Source organism: Rhipicephalus microplus, chromosome 1 (assembly GCF_043290135.1).
Source record: "Rhipicephalus microplus isolate Deutch F79 chromosome 1, USDA_Rmic, whole genome shotgun sequence".
Lineage (NCBI taxonomy): Eukaryota > Metazoa > Arthropoda > Arachnida > Ixodida > Ixodidae > Rhipicephalus > Rhipicephalus microplus.
Window position 1 is genome coordinate 91,150,761 of NC_134700.1, and position 14,368 is coordinate 91,165,128.

General features: G+C 44.7%; 1 protein-coding gene and 1 long non-coding RNA gene across 2 annotated transcripts in view; one reads left to right on the plus strand and one right to left on the minus strand.

Moving 5' to 3' along the window:
• The window catches only part of LOC142788787 (juvenile hormone acid O-methyltransferase-like), a 56,592-nt gene that overhangs the window by 5,957 nt on the left and 36,267 nt on the right, over nt 1–14,368 (minus strand). Inside the window, exons 2-3 of the mRNA XM_075884977.1 lie at nt 13,600–14,198; nt 11,441–11,600 (exon numbers count right to left, since the gene is read on the minus strand). Coding sequence (XP_075741092.1) covers nt 11,441–11,600; nt 13,600–14,145 — 706 coding nt within the window. The 5' untranslated portion in view covers nt 14,146–14,198. The remainder of the gene's footprint in view (nt 1–11,440; nt 11,601–13,599; nt 14,199–14,368) is intronic.
• Nucleotides 2,293–14,368, plus strand: part of LOC142788941 (uncharacterized) — a 31,594-nt gene continuing 19,518 nt past the window's right edge. The window contains exons 1-2 of the long non-coding RNA XR_012889348.1: nt 2,293–2,392; nt 3,868–3,954. This is a non-coding gene — a long non-coding RNA (uncharacterized LOC142788941). The remainder of the gene's footprint in view (nt 2,393–3,867; nt 3,955–14,368) is intronic.

Below are 14,368 nucleotides of genomic sequence, written 5' to 3' on the forward strand. Positions count from 1 at the left end.
TTCGAGTTTGAAGGTTGCAAGTTTGGTTGCTGTTGTCGAGTAATATTTTCGTCCAATTTTCTTTATGCACGGTAAGTTACAATTGCTGCTGATAACGTCCACTATGCTTCCTTTGCCATACTGTCTTATAGTTCTTATAGCTAATAGTTCTTATAATGTCGTAGGTTGTTTAGTATTTATTAAACAAGTTTTTCAATATTGGTAGCCAGTTCTTGAATCACACTTGTATAGCTGCACGAGGAGAATCCTTGCAAAGACATGGTTTTGTTTATTTGTCAGGTTTTTAGTATAAAGAGCTGTTCACATACAAAATAAACGTTTTTTTTTCAAAGACAGCACAGCGTTTATTTTTATTTTTTATTTATTTATTTCCAGGTACTGTTGGCCGATTGGGCCGTTACAGGGGTGGGGTAGAAAACTGACATAACAACCGTCATGTCACGCGTAAAAAAGAAATGCATAGCCGATACAAAAGGAATACATCACTATGCTACGTTCTACAACTTACATGCTACATCACATACATCACAAAATACACTTCCCAATATTACATCCTACAACGTACATGAGACAAGTTACAGCAAATAGATTCATAGTCAAAAGATGACAGGCACACACACCAAAAACAGCAATCACCGTTTACGAAGATTCACCTAGAAAATATTTCGTAACATTGTTTTCAAAGTGTTCTGCAGTTTGAGAATCACGTATGGCATCGGGTAATACATTCCAGTTTTTTATTGTTCTAGGGAAAAAAGAGCATGCATATGTGTTCACACGACATTGAGGAACTAGATATTTTCTGAGGTGGTCACTTCGTAGGCTCCGCACTTGACGGGGAATCAGGTACTGCTCTGCATCAAAGTTAAATGTATTTTGGGAAAGCAGAAACAAGAATTTAAGTCTGGCTATGCGATGGCGGTCCACTAGGGACTGTAAATTTCATTCTTGCAGCATCTGTGTAACAGAATCTTTACGAGAATATTTTGAGAGGATAAATCTAGCCGCCCTTCTTTGTACCCGCTCAATGTTTTTAATTAATCCTTTTTGATAAGGGTCCCATATGATGCTTGCGTATTCCAGTGTAGGCCTTACTATTGTTAAGTACGCCGTTAACTTTACGGGGGCTGGAGCCAGTTTTAATTTGCGACGTAAGAACCATAACTTCTTTTCAGCAGTAGAGCAAATATTACTGATATATTGGGTCCAGTTCAGGTCTTCAGATATTGTTACTCCTAAGTATTTACATCTGTTAACGGTAGCTAACGCAGTGGAACTTAGTTGATACTCGAAATTTTTGACGTGGTTTACTTTGTTTGTAACTCGCAAAACAACCGTTTTTTCTTTATTTATTTGCATTTTCCATGTTTCGCACCATTTCTCGATAGATGCCAAGGCATAGCTGAGTATTTTTTGATCATTATGGTTGCATATTTCTCGATAAAGTAAACAATCATCGGCGAACAGTCTAACAGTAATATTTTGAATAATGTCGGAACAAATATCGTTAATATAAACGAGAAATAACACCGGTCCGAGTACGGACCCTTGAGGGACTCCAGATGTTGCGTGTAAATGATCAGACTTGTAGCCGTTTATGTTCACATACTGCGTCCTACATGTCAGATATGACCTGACCCATTCTACTACATTGTTATTTATGCCAATCTGCTTCAATTTCTTAATTATTTTGTTATGAGGAACCCTATTGAAGGCTTTTGCCAAGTAAAGGCATATTGCATCAACCTGTCTTTCGTTATCTATTGCTTTTGAAAAGTCTTGGATTGTCTCAAGAAGCTGCGTTACGGTTGATAGCTTTTGTCGGAAGCCGTGTTGGTTAGGATGTAGTAGTTTTGTATTTTCTAGGTACTGATATATAGCTTTGGATATAACATGTTCGAGGAGTTTGCAGCAGACGCAGGTTAAGGAGATTGGTCGGTAATTTTCGATATTCTGCTTGTCTCCGGTTTTGTGTACTGGGACCACTTTTGCTACAAGCCAGTCGTCTGGGACCCGTTTTTATTGCAAGGAGGCATTAAAGATTATTTCCAAGTATCGGGCCACCCATTCAGCGTATCTACGCAAGAAAACATTTGGAACTCCATCCGGACCAACAGATTTATGTTCTTTATTGTTTAGCAGGAGCGATAGTATTCCTTCATAGCTAATGCGCACTTCTGGCATGTCAGACATATGGGAGAATGATGTTGCTGTAGTTGAAGCGCTACATTCGGAATCATTTGAAAAGACAGACTGCAAGAACGTATTATGGTAAGACGCAATTTTCGAACAGTCGGTTATGATTTCATCGTCAAGAACAATGCTGTATTGGCTTTGAGGGGTTTGTGACAAATGACGCCAAAACGTTTGCGGGGAAGACACCATGAAATTCGTAAGTGTTTCCTCGTAATATTTCTGTTTTTCTTGCCTCAGCGTTGTACGCAACTGTGAAGATAAGTTTGATATCTTTTCACGATTTTTGACTTTCCTTTGCCGTCATATTTTTCGCTTCGGACGAACTATCTCTCGCGTTATCCAGGGATTACGCCTATTCTTTCGCTTTTTTCTTAATGGTACGAATGAATTTACACAGTGAAAGATAATGGTTTTGAATCTTGTCCAGAAAGAATTGACGTCATCATCAGGGCTCAGACTGTCTAGATGAAACGATAAGTAGTCAATGATGCTCGTGTCATCAGCTTTATCGAAATTGGGGACATGCGCAATACATTCTTTAACATTTGATGCAGGAACGTTGGATTTAATTTGTACAAATACTAGTTGATGGTCCGATATGCCATTTTCTACTGCTCCCTGATAATCTTCAAACTGTCCATCATGAAATACTAGATCGAATATAGACTGCGCTGTTCCCGTTTTGCGAGTGCCTTCCTGTACAAACTGCGTTAAATCGTTAGCGAAAGCAATGTCAAGCAGCACTTCACAGTCAGCTCGTTGACGATGATGACGATGATATCCTATTGCTAATTGCGCTGAGCCACAAAGGCGGTTGGGATAAGAACCGGGTGGCAGGAACTTTGCGTTAAATACCTCTGAAGCTAAAACAAATAAACAACATGGTATCTTTAGTCTAGGAGGAAATCTAGATAATAAATGCAAATTTTATAGAGCGAGCAGTTAGACTATCGAATGGGATGTTAAACGCATTTATTAACTGTTTGTAACTACTAATAAAAATAGGAAAATATGCACTAGGATGGTAATCTTTTCTTCATGAATGTAATCAAGCACTGCAAAGTGTACATCCTTGTGGTTATAACCTGATATACTTTCAACAAACGATAAACTTAGCGCAACATTGATTCCTAGTCCTAAATTTTGTAGGGGAGTAAGCAGTTATTCTTTCCTGTGACTATAAAAGCTGTTAATAAAAAATACGTGCTACATTGTCTCAATTTCACTGCAAAATCATCACAATGGGAATGCATGGAGCCCTGCTTCATCTAAGTAATAATTCGGCTTTGGGTAACCAAGCAGTCTAAGAACTAACTAACCTCCCTGTCTTTTCTCCTTCTCCTCAACTTTTTAATTCTGCTGTGTAGCCTGGTGAAAGTAAGTTTAATTGCAGTGATACGTACCACTCTTTACTCTATCGCTATAGCAAAATATTTGATGTGCGCAGCCCCTGAATTGAGACAATGAAGATTTGTCTATTTCAAGATGCGAACATGCATTTCAAAATCTCATTGTTTTCTGCTGTGTGGCTTTCTTTGTCATTGCCTGTGTTGTTGCGTTCAATAAGAGTGAAACAATAAAAACCGGTTTGAATTTTCGCGACGTTGCAGTTTGTGAACACTAATTTTCTTGTGTTGTTCCCTTTATGTACTCCTCTGCTCTCCTGATAAGAAAAGAACGTAAAGCTGCATTCTGCCAAGGACTACAACTAAATATACGTATGAAAGCCTGTCAAGAGCACAAAACGCAATACCTTGGGTAAGATTTGCAAAAGTTGTAACTGTATACTTCCCATGCATGTCCAACGCTATCTACTTGTTCAAAAGGATTCTTAGATACTATAGAGTGAAACAATAACTAGGTTTAGATTGATGAACTGCGCTGTGATAGCTTTAATGTAACAAGTTTCCCTATTGCAAGCTCATTATCAAGGTTCAAGTTTCAGTTTGAAATGTTGCGTTTCAATCAACACGCGTGACGTCACGGATTTCAAGATGTATTTTTTGTGATTTTGCTACATTAGCTCAATTAAACTTTTCCACCTCCGTATATTAGGTCTAAGGCAACCAGAGATAACAATGTAGTTACTTTCTACCCAATAGAAGCTACGTAAGGGCCTACTAGAGACCGTTCAAATGGCCGACGGCATGGTGTTTTGTGTGAGAATCTCGAGGGGTCCTCTGCACCCACATTTTATTTTCGCGCGTTTCTCGTGTACCAAGAGTCATGTCGTGGTAAGAGCAGTGTGTTTTAGCATTTGGAAATCTCACTTCGCTATAGCCAAAAAGTTGTCTTGCTTTTCAGTGCCCCTATAAAGCAGAACAACGGTGCATTTTCGACCATATTCAGGTAATGGCGTTTTGAAATAGGATTGACAGTCCTGTAACAACTACGATGGTTGATTTTGCTGAAAAACTCGCCAATAATTTTAAATAAGCAAGAAACAATGTGGCAAGAGCGAAACCGAAACAAGCTGCGGCTGCGGGCTGGCCATGCGATAAGTCTCGACACGCCGCCGCGGAGAGTGCATGTAAACATAGCAAGGGTGCTTTTCTTATCACTCAAAAAGCAAATAGGCAATGCCGCCTAACGCGGAATCAAGCTGTGCCAGTTCCTTTGCAAAGATTGAGCGGGTTGTGCAATGATTATTTTTTGTAGAAATTAGGCTGTGATTAGGTACAACGCCGAAAGATTTTTTTTTCAAAAGCGAGGTGGTTGATTGATTTATTTGTGGAGTTTAACGTCTTAAAACCACCATACGATATGAGAGACCCCGTAGTAAAGGGCTCCGGAAATTTCGACCACCTGAGGTTCTTTAACGTGCACCCAAATCTGAGCACACGGGCCTACAGCATTTCTGCCTCCTTCGCAAATGCAGCCGCCGCAGCCAAGATTCGAGCAGCCGAATACCTTAGCCACTAGACCACCAAGGCGGGGAAAAGCGAAGTGGTTTCCACATCGTGTATGTTCGTAAAGAACTGAGCAAAATTTGTTGGCCTTTTTAGTACGTATTTGAAAAACACAAAAAGCACATGTAACCATCAAGGAAAAACTTGCGACGCCCTTGTCTGTGGTTTGGAGTTTTCATAACAGTAAATGCGTATGTTCGCGTGTTTTTCTGTGTGCTGGTATATACAAATGCATTTGCATGCACAAGTGTCAAAGTGTCCATGCTTGCATTTAAGCACACTCAAAAAAGCTCAAGCGGTTGAAACTTTTGGAGCCTTGCACCACCGCATCTAATAATATTATCGTGGTGTTTGAACGTTCAACACTCGCAATTATTATTAGAAGAATAAAAATACGTTGTGCATGTCATGTGCGTCTTGATTTATACGACACGAAATTGGTGCTCTAGCAGCCATTTGTCATTTGTATGATATTGTAGCGTTTAGAAATGCTATGTGTGACGAACGTAAACGGCAGGTTCTACATAGTATATATTAGAATATACGTTCAAATAACGTGATATATACTGGAATGTATTTACTTAAATGCATGCATGCGTGCGTGCAAGGTAAACGCGGGATATGCAACGACATTCCAGGATACGAATGGTATCACTTACTTAGGAACAAAGCAATGCTGAGTATGCAGATCCTAGACAAATGCTTCACATTAAATCAGTCCCCACAATGCATACTATCAGCAGGATTAGTTCTCTTTGTGTTCTCGGAGTCAGATAAGAAGGGCGTCAGATGTGCTTCAGATATTTCCTCACTCGAACCATCCCGTCAATATTTAGAGCACAGCATTATGACCACCGATGGAGGCGGAACTGTTGTAGGCCTGTGTGCTGAGATTTGGGTGCACGTTAAAGAACCCCAGGTGGTCGAAATTTCCGGAGCCCTCCACTACGGCGTCTCTCATAATCATATTGCCACAAGGCAGTAGTGGGATTGGGGCATAAAGCGGTAGAGGGTCCCTGGCAAAAAGAGAAGACTACGAAGTGGATAGAGACTGGTTCCAGCCCGCCAGTGCGCCAGGCACTGTCATCGCGTGTAATCGTTGTAAATATCTGTAAATATACGTTTTCTTGTAAGATTATTGGTGGAGGTGCCGGGGTACGCCTACCTGGCTTTTCCGGCAAACCAACACGGAACTTCGGAGTGGTCGCCACCTTCATTTTTCTGCAATGGCTCAACAGGCCCACCCACAAGAGCAACAGCAGCCGCAGCTGCAGCCGCAGCCGCAGCTGCAGCTGCAGCAGCAGCAGCAGCACCAGCACCAGCATCAGCACCAGCAGCACCAGCACCAGCAGCAGCAGCTGCCTCCTCTGATTCTCCTGCCTCCACGAGACCCCGGAACCTTCTCAGGCACAGGCAAGGACAAGGTGAATGTTGAAGATTGGGTCGCTTTGTACGAGCGCGTGAGCGAATACTATAGGTGGGACCCTACGTTGATGCTGGCCAACGTTGTATTTTACTTGCGGGATACGGCGCTCACCTGGTATGAGACGCACGAGTCGGAGTTGACCAGCTGGGACGTTTGCAAACTGAAGCTTCTCGAGTTATTCAGCAGGCCATTTGGGCGACAGCAGGCCGCGAGGAAAGACCTGGAATGTCGCGTGCAGACATCGACAGAATCGTATGTATCTTACATACAGGACGTATTGGGCCTCTGTCGAAAGGTAGACGAGAACATGAGCGAAACTGACAAAATCGCTCACATATTGAAGGGAATTGCCGATGACGCGTTCAATCTGTTGATCGTTAAAGATTGCGCCACCGTCGACGCGGTTGTGAAGGAGTGTCAGCGCTTCGAGCACGCCAAGAACCGTCGCATAACCCGCCAGTTTGCGCGTCTGCCTAATACTGCAGCCACTTCGACCTGTGAAGACAGCCCCAAGTTCACGCAAGCTACATCGTCCGAAAATGTCACCCGAATCGTTCGTCGCGAACTCGAAGCAATGGCTCCTGCAGCCATCGCCTCTGACGGTCCTCAAGACAACGCATCCACCGTCTCCCTCATCCAAGCCGTCGTTCGCCAAGAAATAGCAAATCTCGGCATCACACCTGTTTGCGCTGTTCGCACCACCGAGAGCTCGGCTTCTGTTAACCAGATTCCGGTGTACCCTTCACGCTACCCTTCCCGCTACCGGAACCCTGCTGAATGGAGAACGTCGGATGATAGACCAATCTGCTTTCACTGCTCTCGCGCCGGCCACATTGCACGCTACTGTCGCAATCGTTGGTCATCCAATTAATCTTGGAACACTGGGACATGGCGTCGCTTTGAAGGCAGTTCTCGCCGCTTTTCTACTCCGTACGATCCACAGCCTGCTCCTACTAACGTTCAGGGCCCACGGTTCAGCCGGTCGCCATCACCCCAAGGCCGCCGATCTCTCTCGCCGATGATTTCTCGATCCAGGTCCCCTGCACGACCTGGGCCCTCAACCTCGGGAAACTATACCATGCAGCTCCCGGAGGTGACGCTGCATTAACGACCCATTCTGCAAATCCTCTGTTGACGATTCCTACACGCCGCAATATTTTGGACCTTTTGGTGGATGACGTTACCGTTACAGCCCTGATAGACACTGGTGCACAAGTTTCAGTCATGAGCGCTGCTCTCTGTACTAAACTGCGCAAAGTGATCACGCCTCCTATTAAGTGTGCAGTAATGCTTGCCGATGGGAGCACATCTGCCGTTCTCGGCATGTGTACCTCTCGCGTGTGTATTGCTGGGCGCCAGACCGTCGTATTGTTCACCGTGCTTGAGCAGTGCCCACATGACGTGATTCTTGGCCTCGACTTTCTCTCTGCGCACTCCGCCCTTATCGACTGCTCGACAGGTCTTCTTCAGTTGGAACTGCCTTTAGACGCCGCTGTTGCCCATGACGCTCAAAGTCGCCTTTGTGCCACCGAGTTCCTGCATCTTCCGCCGCAAGCCGCGACTTGCGTGCAGCTCGTGTGTGATCCGCCTGTGCGCGATGGTGAATATGTCGTTTCACCTATTACCGACGTTGTGCTAAAGCACTCCATTGCTGTCCCGCACACCGTGGTGAGAGTATGCCACAATCAGACCCATGTGTCTCTTTTGAACTTTGGTTTCTCCACGCATGTGCTGCCTGCTGGTATTAAACTAGGCGTCATGTCGTCGCTGCAAGAGTGTGATATTTCTGAACTGTCGGCTCAGCAACCTACTCCGCATGTCAACTTGCTCACTGCGCCCAACCTGTCAAGCATTGACATTGCCAAAATGATAGCGCCAGATCTTTCGCCCTCCGAAGCACAAGACCTCCACCGTCTGTTGACATCCTATGCGGACATATTCGATCTTGACAACCGCCCTTTAGGCCAGACATCAGTTGTGACCCATCACATCAACACCGGCGATGCCAACCCAATTCATCGCCGCCCTTACCGCGTCTCCGCCGCCGAACGCTCTGTCATTCAGAAAGAGGTCGAGAAAATGCTCGCCAAAGGCGTCGTCGAACACTCATCTAGTCCGTGGGCATCCCCGGTAGTGCTTGTCAAGAAGAAGGACAACACATGGCGATTTTGTGTCGACTATAGACATCTCAACAAGGTCACTAAGAAGGACGTTTACCCTTTACCAAGAATAGATGACGCCCTTGACTGCCTTCATGGCGCAAAGTTTTTCTCGTCCATTGACCTTCGATCTGGTTATTGGCAGATCGCTGTTGACCCACGGGACCGAGAAAAAACAGCATTTGTAACCCCCGATGGGTTATATCAATTTAAAGTAATGCCGTTTGGGCTTTGTAATGCGCCGGCCACCTTTGAGCGCATGATGGACTCCCTTCTGCGCGGCTTCAAATGGTCCACTTGCTTATGCTACTTGGATGATATAATTGTTTTTTCACCGACGTTCGCAAGCCATCTAGAGCGACTGTCCAGTATTCTCCAAGTATTTCGCAACGCTGGTCTTCAGCTGAACTCTTCCAAATGCCGTTTCGGCCGTCGCGAAATAACTGTACTTGGTCACCTCGTTAACGCATCTGGGGTACAGCCCGATCCGGACAAAATTCGCGCATTGACTCAATTTCCCGTGCCCTCTTCTCATAAGGATGTCCGGAGCTTCCTTGGTTTGTGCTCCTATTTTCGCCGCTTCATCCGAAATTTCGCCGATATTGCGCGGCCTCTCACCGAGCTTCTTAAAAAAGACGTCCCATTTACTTGGAATTCGCCTCAGAGTGCTGCATTTTCGGCGCTCATTGCAGCCCTCACGACTACGCCAATATTAGCCCACTTCGATCAGACTGCCCCGACAGAAGTTCGTACGGACGCGAGTGGGCACGGAATTGGTGCTGTTTTAGCTCAGCGTCAGCATGGACGTGACTGTGTCATCGCCTACGCCAGCCGCCTTTTATCCCCTGCCGAGAGGAACTATTCAATCACCGAAAGAGAGTGTCTTGCTCTTGTTTGGGCTGTCGCTAAATTTCGCCCCTACCTCTTCGGCCGCAGTTTTACTGTTGTAACTGATCACCATGCACTCTGCTGGCTTTCCTCGCTAAAGGATCCCACGGGACGTCTCGGTCGTTGGTCTCTACGCCTCCAAGAATACACCTTCTCGGTCGTGTATAAATCTGGTCACCTCCATCAAGACGCCGACTGCCTGTCACGGTATCCAGTGGATCCACCAGACGCCACAGAGAGAGCTACGGAGGCTTGCGTCTTATCAATATCAGACTTTCTTGATATCGCTTCTGAGCAACGCCGCGACCCGGATTTACTTCCCATCATAGAAAGCCTGAGTTCCGCTACTCCACCCACTTCTCTGAACTTGTATTTCCTTCATGAAGGAGTTCTCTACCGCCACAACATGCGCCCTAACGGCCCTGACCGCCTTCTCGTCGTGCCTTCCCATTTGCGTGTAGATGTTCTCCGACAGCTCCACGATGAATCTGCCGCTGGTCACCTGGGAGTCACTCGCACTTATGATCGCGTCCGGCGCCGTTTTTTCTGGCCACGCCTATATCGCTCTGTGCAAAAGTATGTTGCCAGCTGCGACCTTTGTCAACGTCGAAAACGACCAACATCGCTTCCAGCTGGCCTTCTTAACCCTATTGAGATCCCTGCTGAACCATTCTACCGCGTAGGGCTCGACCTTCTCGGGCCATTTCCCACTTCTGCATCCGGGAACAAATGGGTTGCCGTGGCGACCGACTACGCGACACGTTATGCGATCACCCGCGCTCTTCCAACCAGCTGCGCTACCGATGTCGCCGACTTTCTGCTACATGACATCATATTGCATCACGGCGCTCCTCGACAGCTCGTTACTGACCAAGGCCGATACTTTTTATCTCGCGTCGTCCAGGATATCGTACGTTCCTGTTCCACGAACCACAAGTTCACAACGGCATACCATCCACAAACTAATGGACTTACAGAGCGCCTGAATCGCACTATCACGGACATGTTGTCAATGTATGTTTCTCCAGACCACCGTGACTGGGACGCAACGTTACCCTACGTCACCTTCGCTTACAACTCCTCCAGACATGACACCGCAGGCTATTCCCCGTTCTACCTTCTTTATGGACGGGAACCCTCGCTGCCTCTTGATACACTCCTTCCCGCTGGTTCAAGCTCCCCTGTCACATACGTCCGCGATGCCATAGAGCGAGCCGACGCAGCACGACAGATTGCCCGAGAACGACTCATGCTTTCTCAAGCCTCTCAGAAAGATCGATACGATCGTCACCACCGTGAAGTTTCGTATGCACCAGGTTCTCTCGTACTCTTGTGGACCCCATGTCGTCACATCGGCCTCTCCGAAAAACTTTTATTTCGCTATGACGGACCATACAAAGTCCTTCGCAAGATCAGCAACCTCACCTACGAGATACAGCGAGTCGTCGACGAAGCGCACTCAATGCCACCACCATCCACTGTTGTGCACGTCGTAAGACTGAAGCCTTATGTGTCACCCAACACTCCCCTTTCGTGACAAGCGCCGGGTCGGCGCTTTAACGCCGCGGGGTAGTGCCACAAGGCAGTAGTGGGATTGGGGCATAAAGCGGTAGAGGGTCCCTGGCAAAAAGAGAAGACTACGAAGTGGATAGAGACTGGTTCCAGCCCGCCAGTGCGCCAGGCACTGTCATCGCGTGTAATCGTTGTAAATATCTGTAAATATACGTTTTCTTGTAAGAATATGGTGGTTTTGGGACGTTAAACCCCACAAATCAATCAGCATTATGACCACGCCTAATGGCACCAACAATTCCCGATCTCGCATGCCTAAGAATCGTATCTTGTTCCTCTATAGCGCTTACCGATGATATCGTGCTCAGACCATCCATCAAATGTCACCAGTCTGGGCAGTACGAAAATCGACGTCGACAGCTGGGCTTCACGTAGCAACGCCGACATGTATGCCAACTGTACTCCCTTGTCCTTCATGTATTGGCTCTTCGGGATATACTTCATCAATATCTGGGCGTAAAAATATGAACAAAGGAATTAGCAAATGTTGTTACAATTTTGTTAAACAGCGACACTTCTGTGTGTTACAAGGATTTCGTTACTGAGTTCAGAGATGTGAATAATCAGATTAAGAAAGCGTATTGATACTTGTTTAGTATTAGTGGCAGTTCATGCATAAACTGCAGCAGCGTAGTTGAACGTGGGTACAATAAAATGGTTTCACCAGCGAATCACCTATGCTAGTTATCTACAACATCATAAAACACTTTGCCACCATAGCTGGGAAATGTTCTAAACACTATGGATATCAACTTTTGTGGCACCCGCTATGGTAGTGTAGTGATTAAGCACTTGATTGCTGACCCATCAATCACGGGATCGAATTGCAGCCACGGTGGCCTGCATTTTAGATGAAGCAATAATCCTTGATGCCTGTGTACTCAGGTTTACGCCCAAGTTAAAATTCTGGAGTCCTGAACTACGGCGTCTTTCAAAATGATATCGTAGTTTTGGGCGATCAACCGCAATGATTATTATGTATTATTACCTTTTGCGGTTGTGGGTGCCGACGCCTATAGAAACATTTTCTCGCTAAACGTTCTGTGATAAGTGTGCTATAGCAAGTCTATCTATCTATCTATCTATCTATCTATCTATCTATCTATCTATCTATCTATCTATCTATCTATCTATCTATCTATCTATCTATCTATCTATCTATCTATCTATCTATCTATCTATCTATCTATCTATCTATCTATCTATCTATCTATCTATCTATCTATCTATCTGTCTGTCTGTCTGTCTGTCTGTCTGTCTATCTATCTATCTATCTATCTATCTATCTATCTATCTATCTATCTATCTATCTATCTATCTATCTATCTATCTATCTATCTATCTATCTATCTATCTATCTATCTATCTATCTATCTATCTATCTATCTGTCTATCTGTCTGTCTGTCCATCCGTCCGCCCGTCCGTCCGTCTATCTATCTATCTATCTATCTATCTATCTATCTATCTATCTATCTATCTATCTATCTATCTATCTATCTATCTATCTATCTATCTATCTATCTATCTATCTATCTATCTATCTATCTATCTATCTATCTATCTATCTATCTATCTATCTATCTATCTATCTATCTATCTATCTATCTATCTATCTATCTATCTGTCTGTCTGTCTGTCTGTCTGTCTGTCTGTCTGTCTGTCTGTCTGTCCGTCCATCTATCTATCTATCTATCTATCTATCTATCTATCTATCTATCTATCTATCTATCTATCTATCTATCTATCTATCTATCTATCTATCTATCTATCTATCTATCTATCTATCTATCTGTCTGTCTGTCTGTCTGTCTGTCCATCCGTCCGCCCGTCCGTCCGTCCGTCCGTCTATCTATCTATCTATCTATCTATCTATCTATCTATCTATCTATCTATCTATCTATCTATCTATCTATCTATCTATCTATCTATCTATCTATCTATCTATCTATCTATCTATCTATCTATCTATCTATCTATCTATCTATCTATCTATCTATCTATCTATCTATCTGTCTGTCTGTCTGTCTGTCTGTCTGTCTGTCTGTCTGTCTGTCCGTCCATCTATCTATCTATCTATCTATCTATCTATCTATCTATCTATCTATCTATCTATCTATCTATCTATCTATCTATCTATCTATCTATCTATCTATCTATCTATCTATCTATCTGTCTGTCTGTCTGTCTGTCTGTCCATCCGTCCGCCCGTCCGTCCGTCCGTCCGTCTATCTATCTATCTATCTATCTATCTATCTATCTATCTATCTATCTATCTATCTATCTATCTATCTATCTATCTATCTATCTATCTATCTATCTATCTATCTATCTATCTATCTATCTATCTATCTATCTATCTATCTATCTATCTATCTATCTACGAACAACGAAACCCCGTTATCCAATAATGAGTGTACAGGTAATTGCCATAAACCTCAGCTTGCATACCTCCGAATACTTTTCCCAGCGGTCCATGATGGCTAGACGGCTCCAGATAGTAGCCGGTTGGTGAGTCGCGGGAAACACGAGGAGGCATTGCCCTCCTGGCGACAGCAGCGAGGCTATGTTTTTCAACGCTGCTCCCGGGTCCTGTAACCATTGCAAGCAGTAAAAGGAGTACACTCTCTCGAACTGGCCGTTGCAGCGGAGGAATTCGGTAACGTCACTGTCTATGTCCAAAACTTGGTAGTCGATCTTCTCGTGGGCAGAGGTTTCGCGCGCGTACTCAATCATTACGGGGTTGATGTCCACGCCTACAACCTTTTCACATGGAAGACAGCAAGGTAACAGGCAGTCCTTCGTGAAGTCGCCAGTTCCACAGCCCACGTCCAGTATCCGCATCTTGTCATGGGGTTCCACGAGAAACGCCGGCTGGCTAAAGGCAAGAACGAGGTTACTGTGTTTTCGTTGAAGGCCATTGTTTTTGGCGTACTTGCTCGGGGATAGGTGAGGTAGCTTCGTTGAAACCTGCTGCAGCGGCAATCCAGCATTCATAGCGATTTCAGGAAACCAATCAGCAATGGAAAGTCCCCAATGTGGCTTGTTTTCTGGAAAAGATGCGGAGTATTATCTTCAGGAAGACTGCTGTAAGAATGCTATGTTAAAGCTTCTTCGTAAGAGCGCTCAGCACCCATTGCGGACGAAAATTTTTTTCATTCAAGAAAAATGGTTCTGGACGAGGGCCCATTACAAAGAAATTGACTATACTTGGCGACAA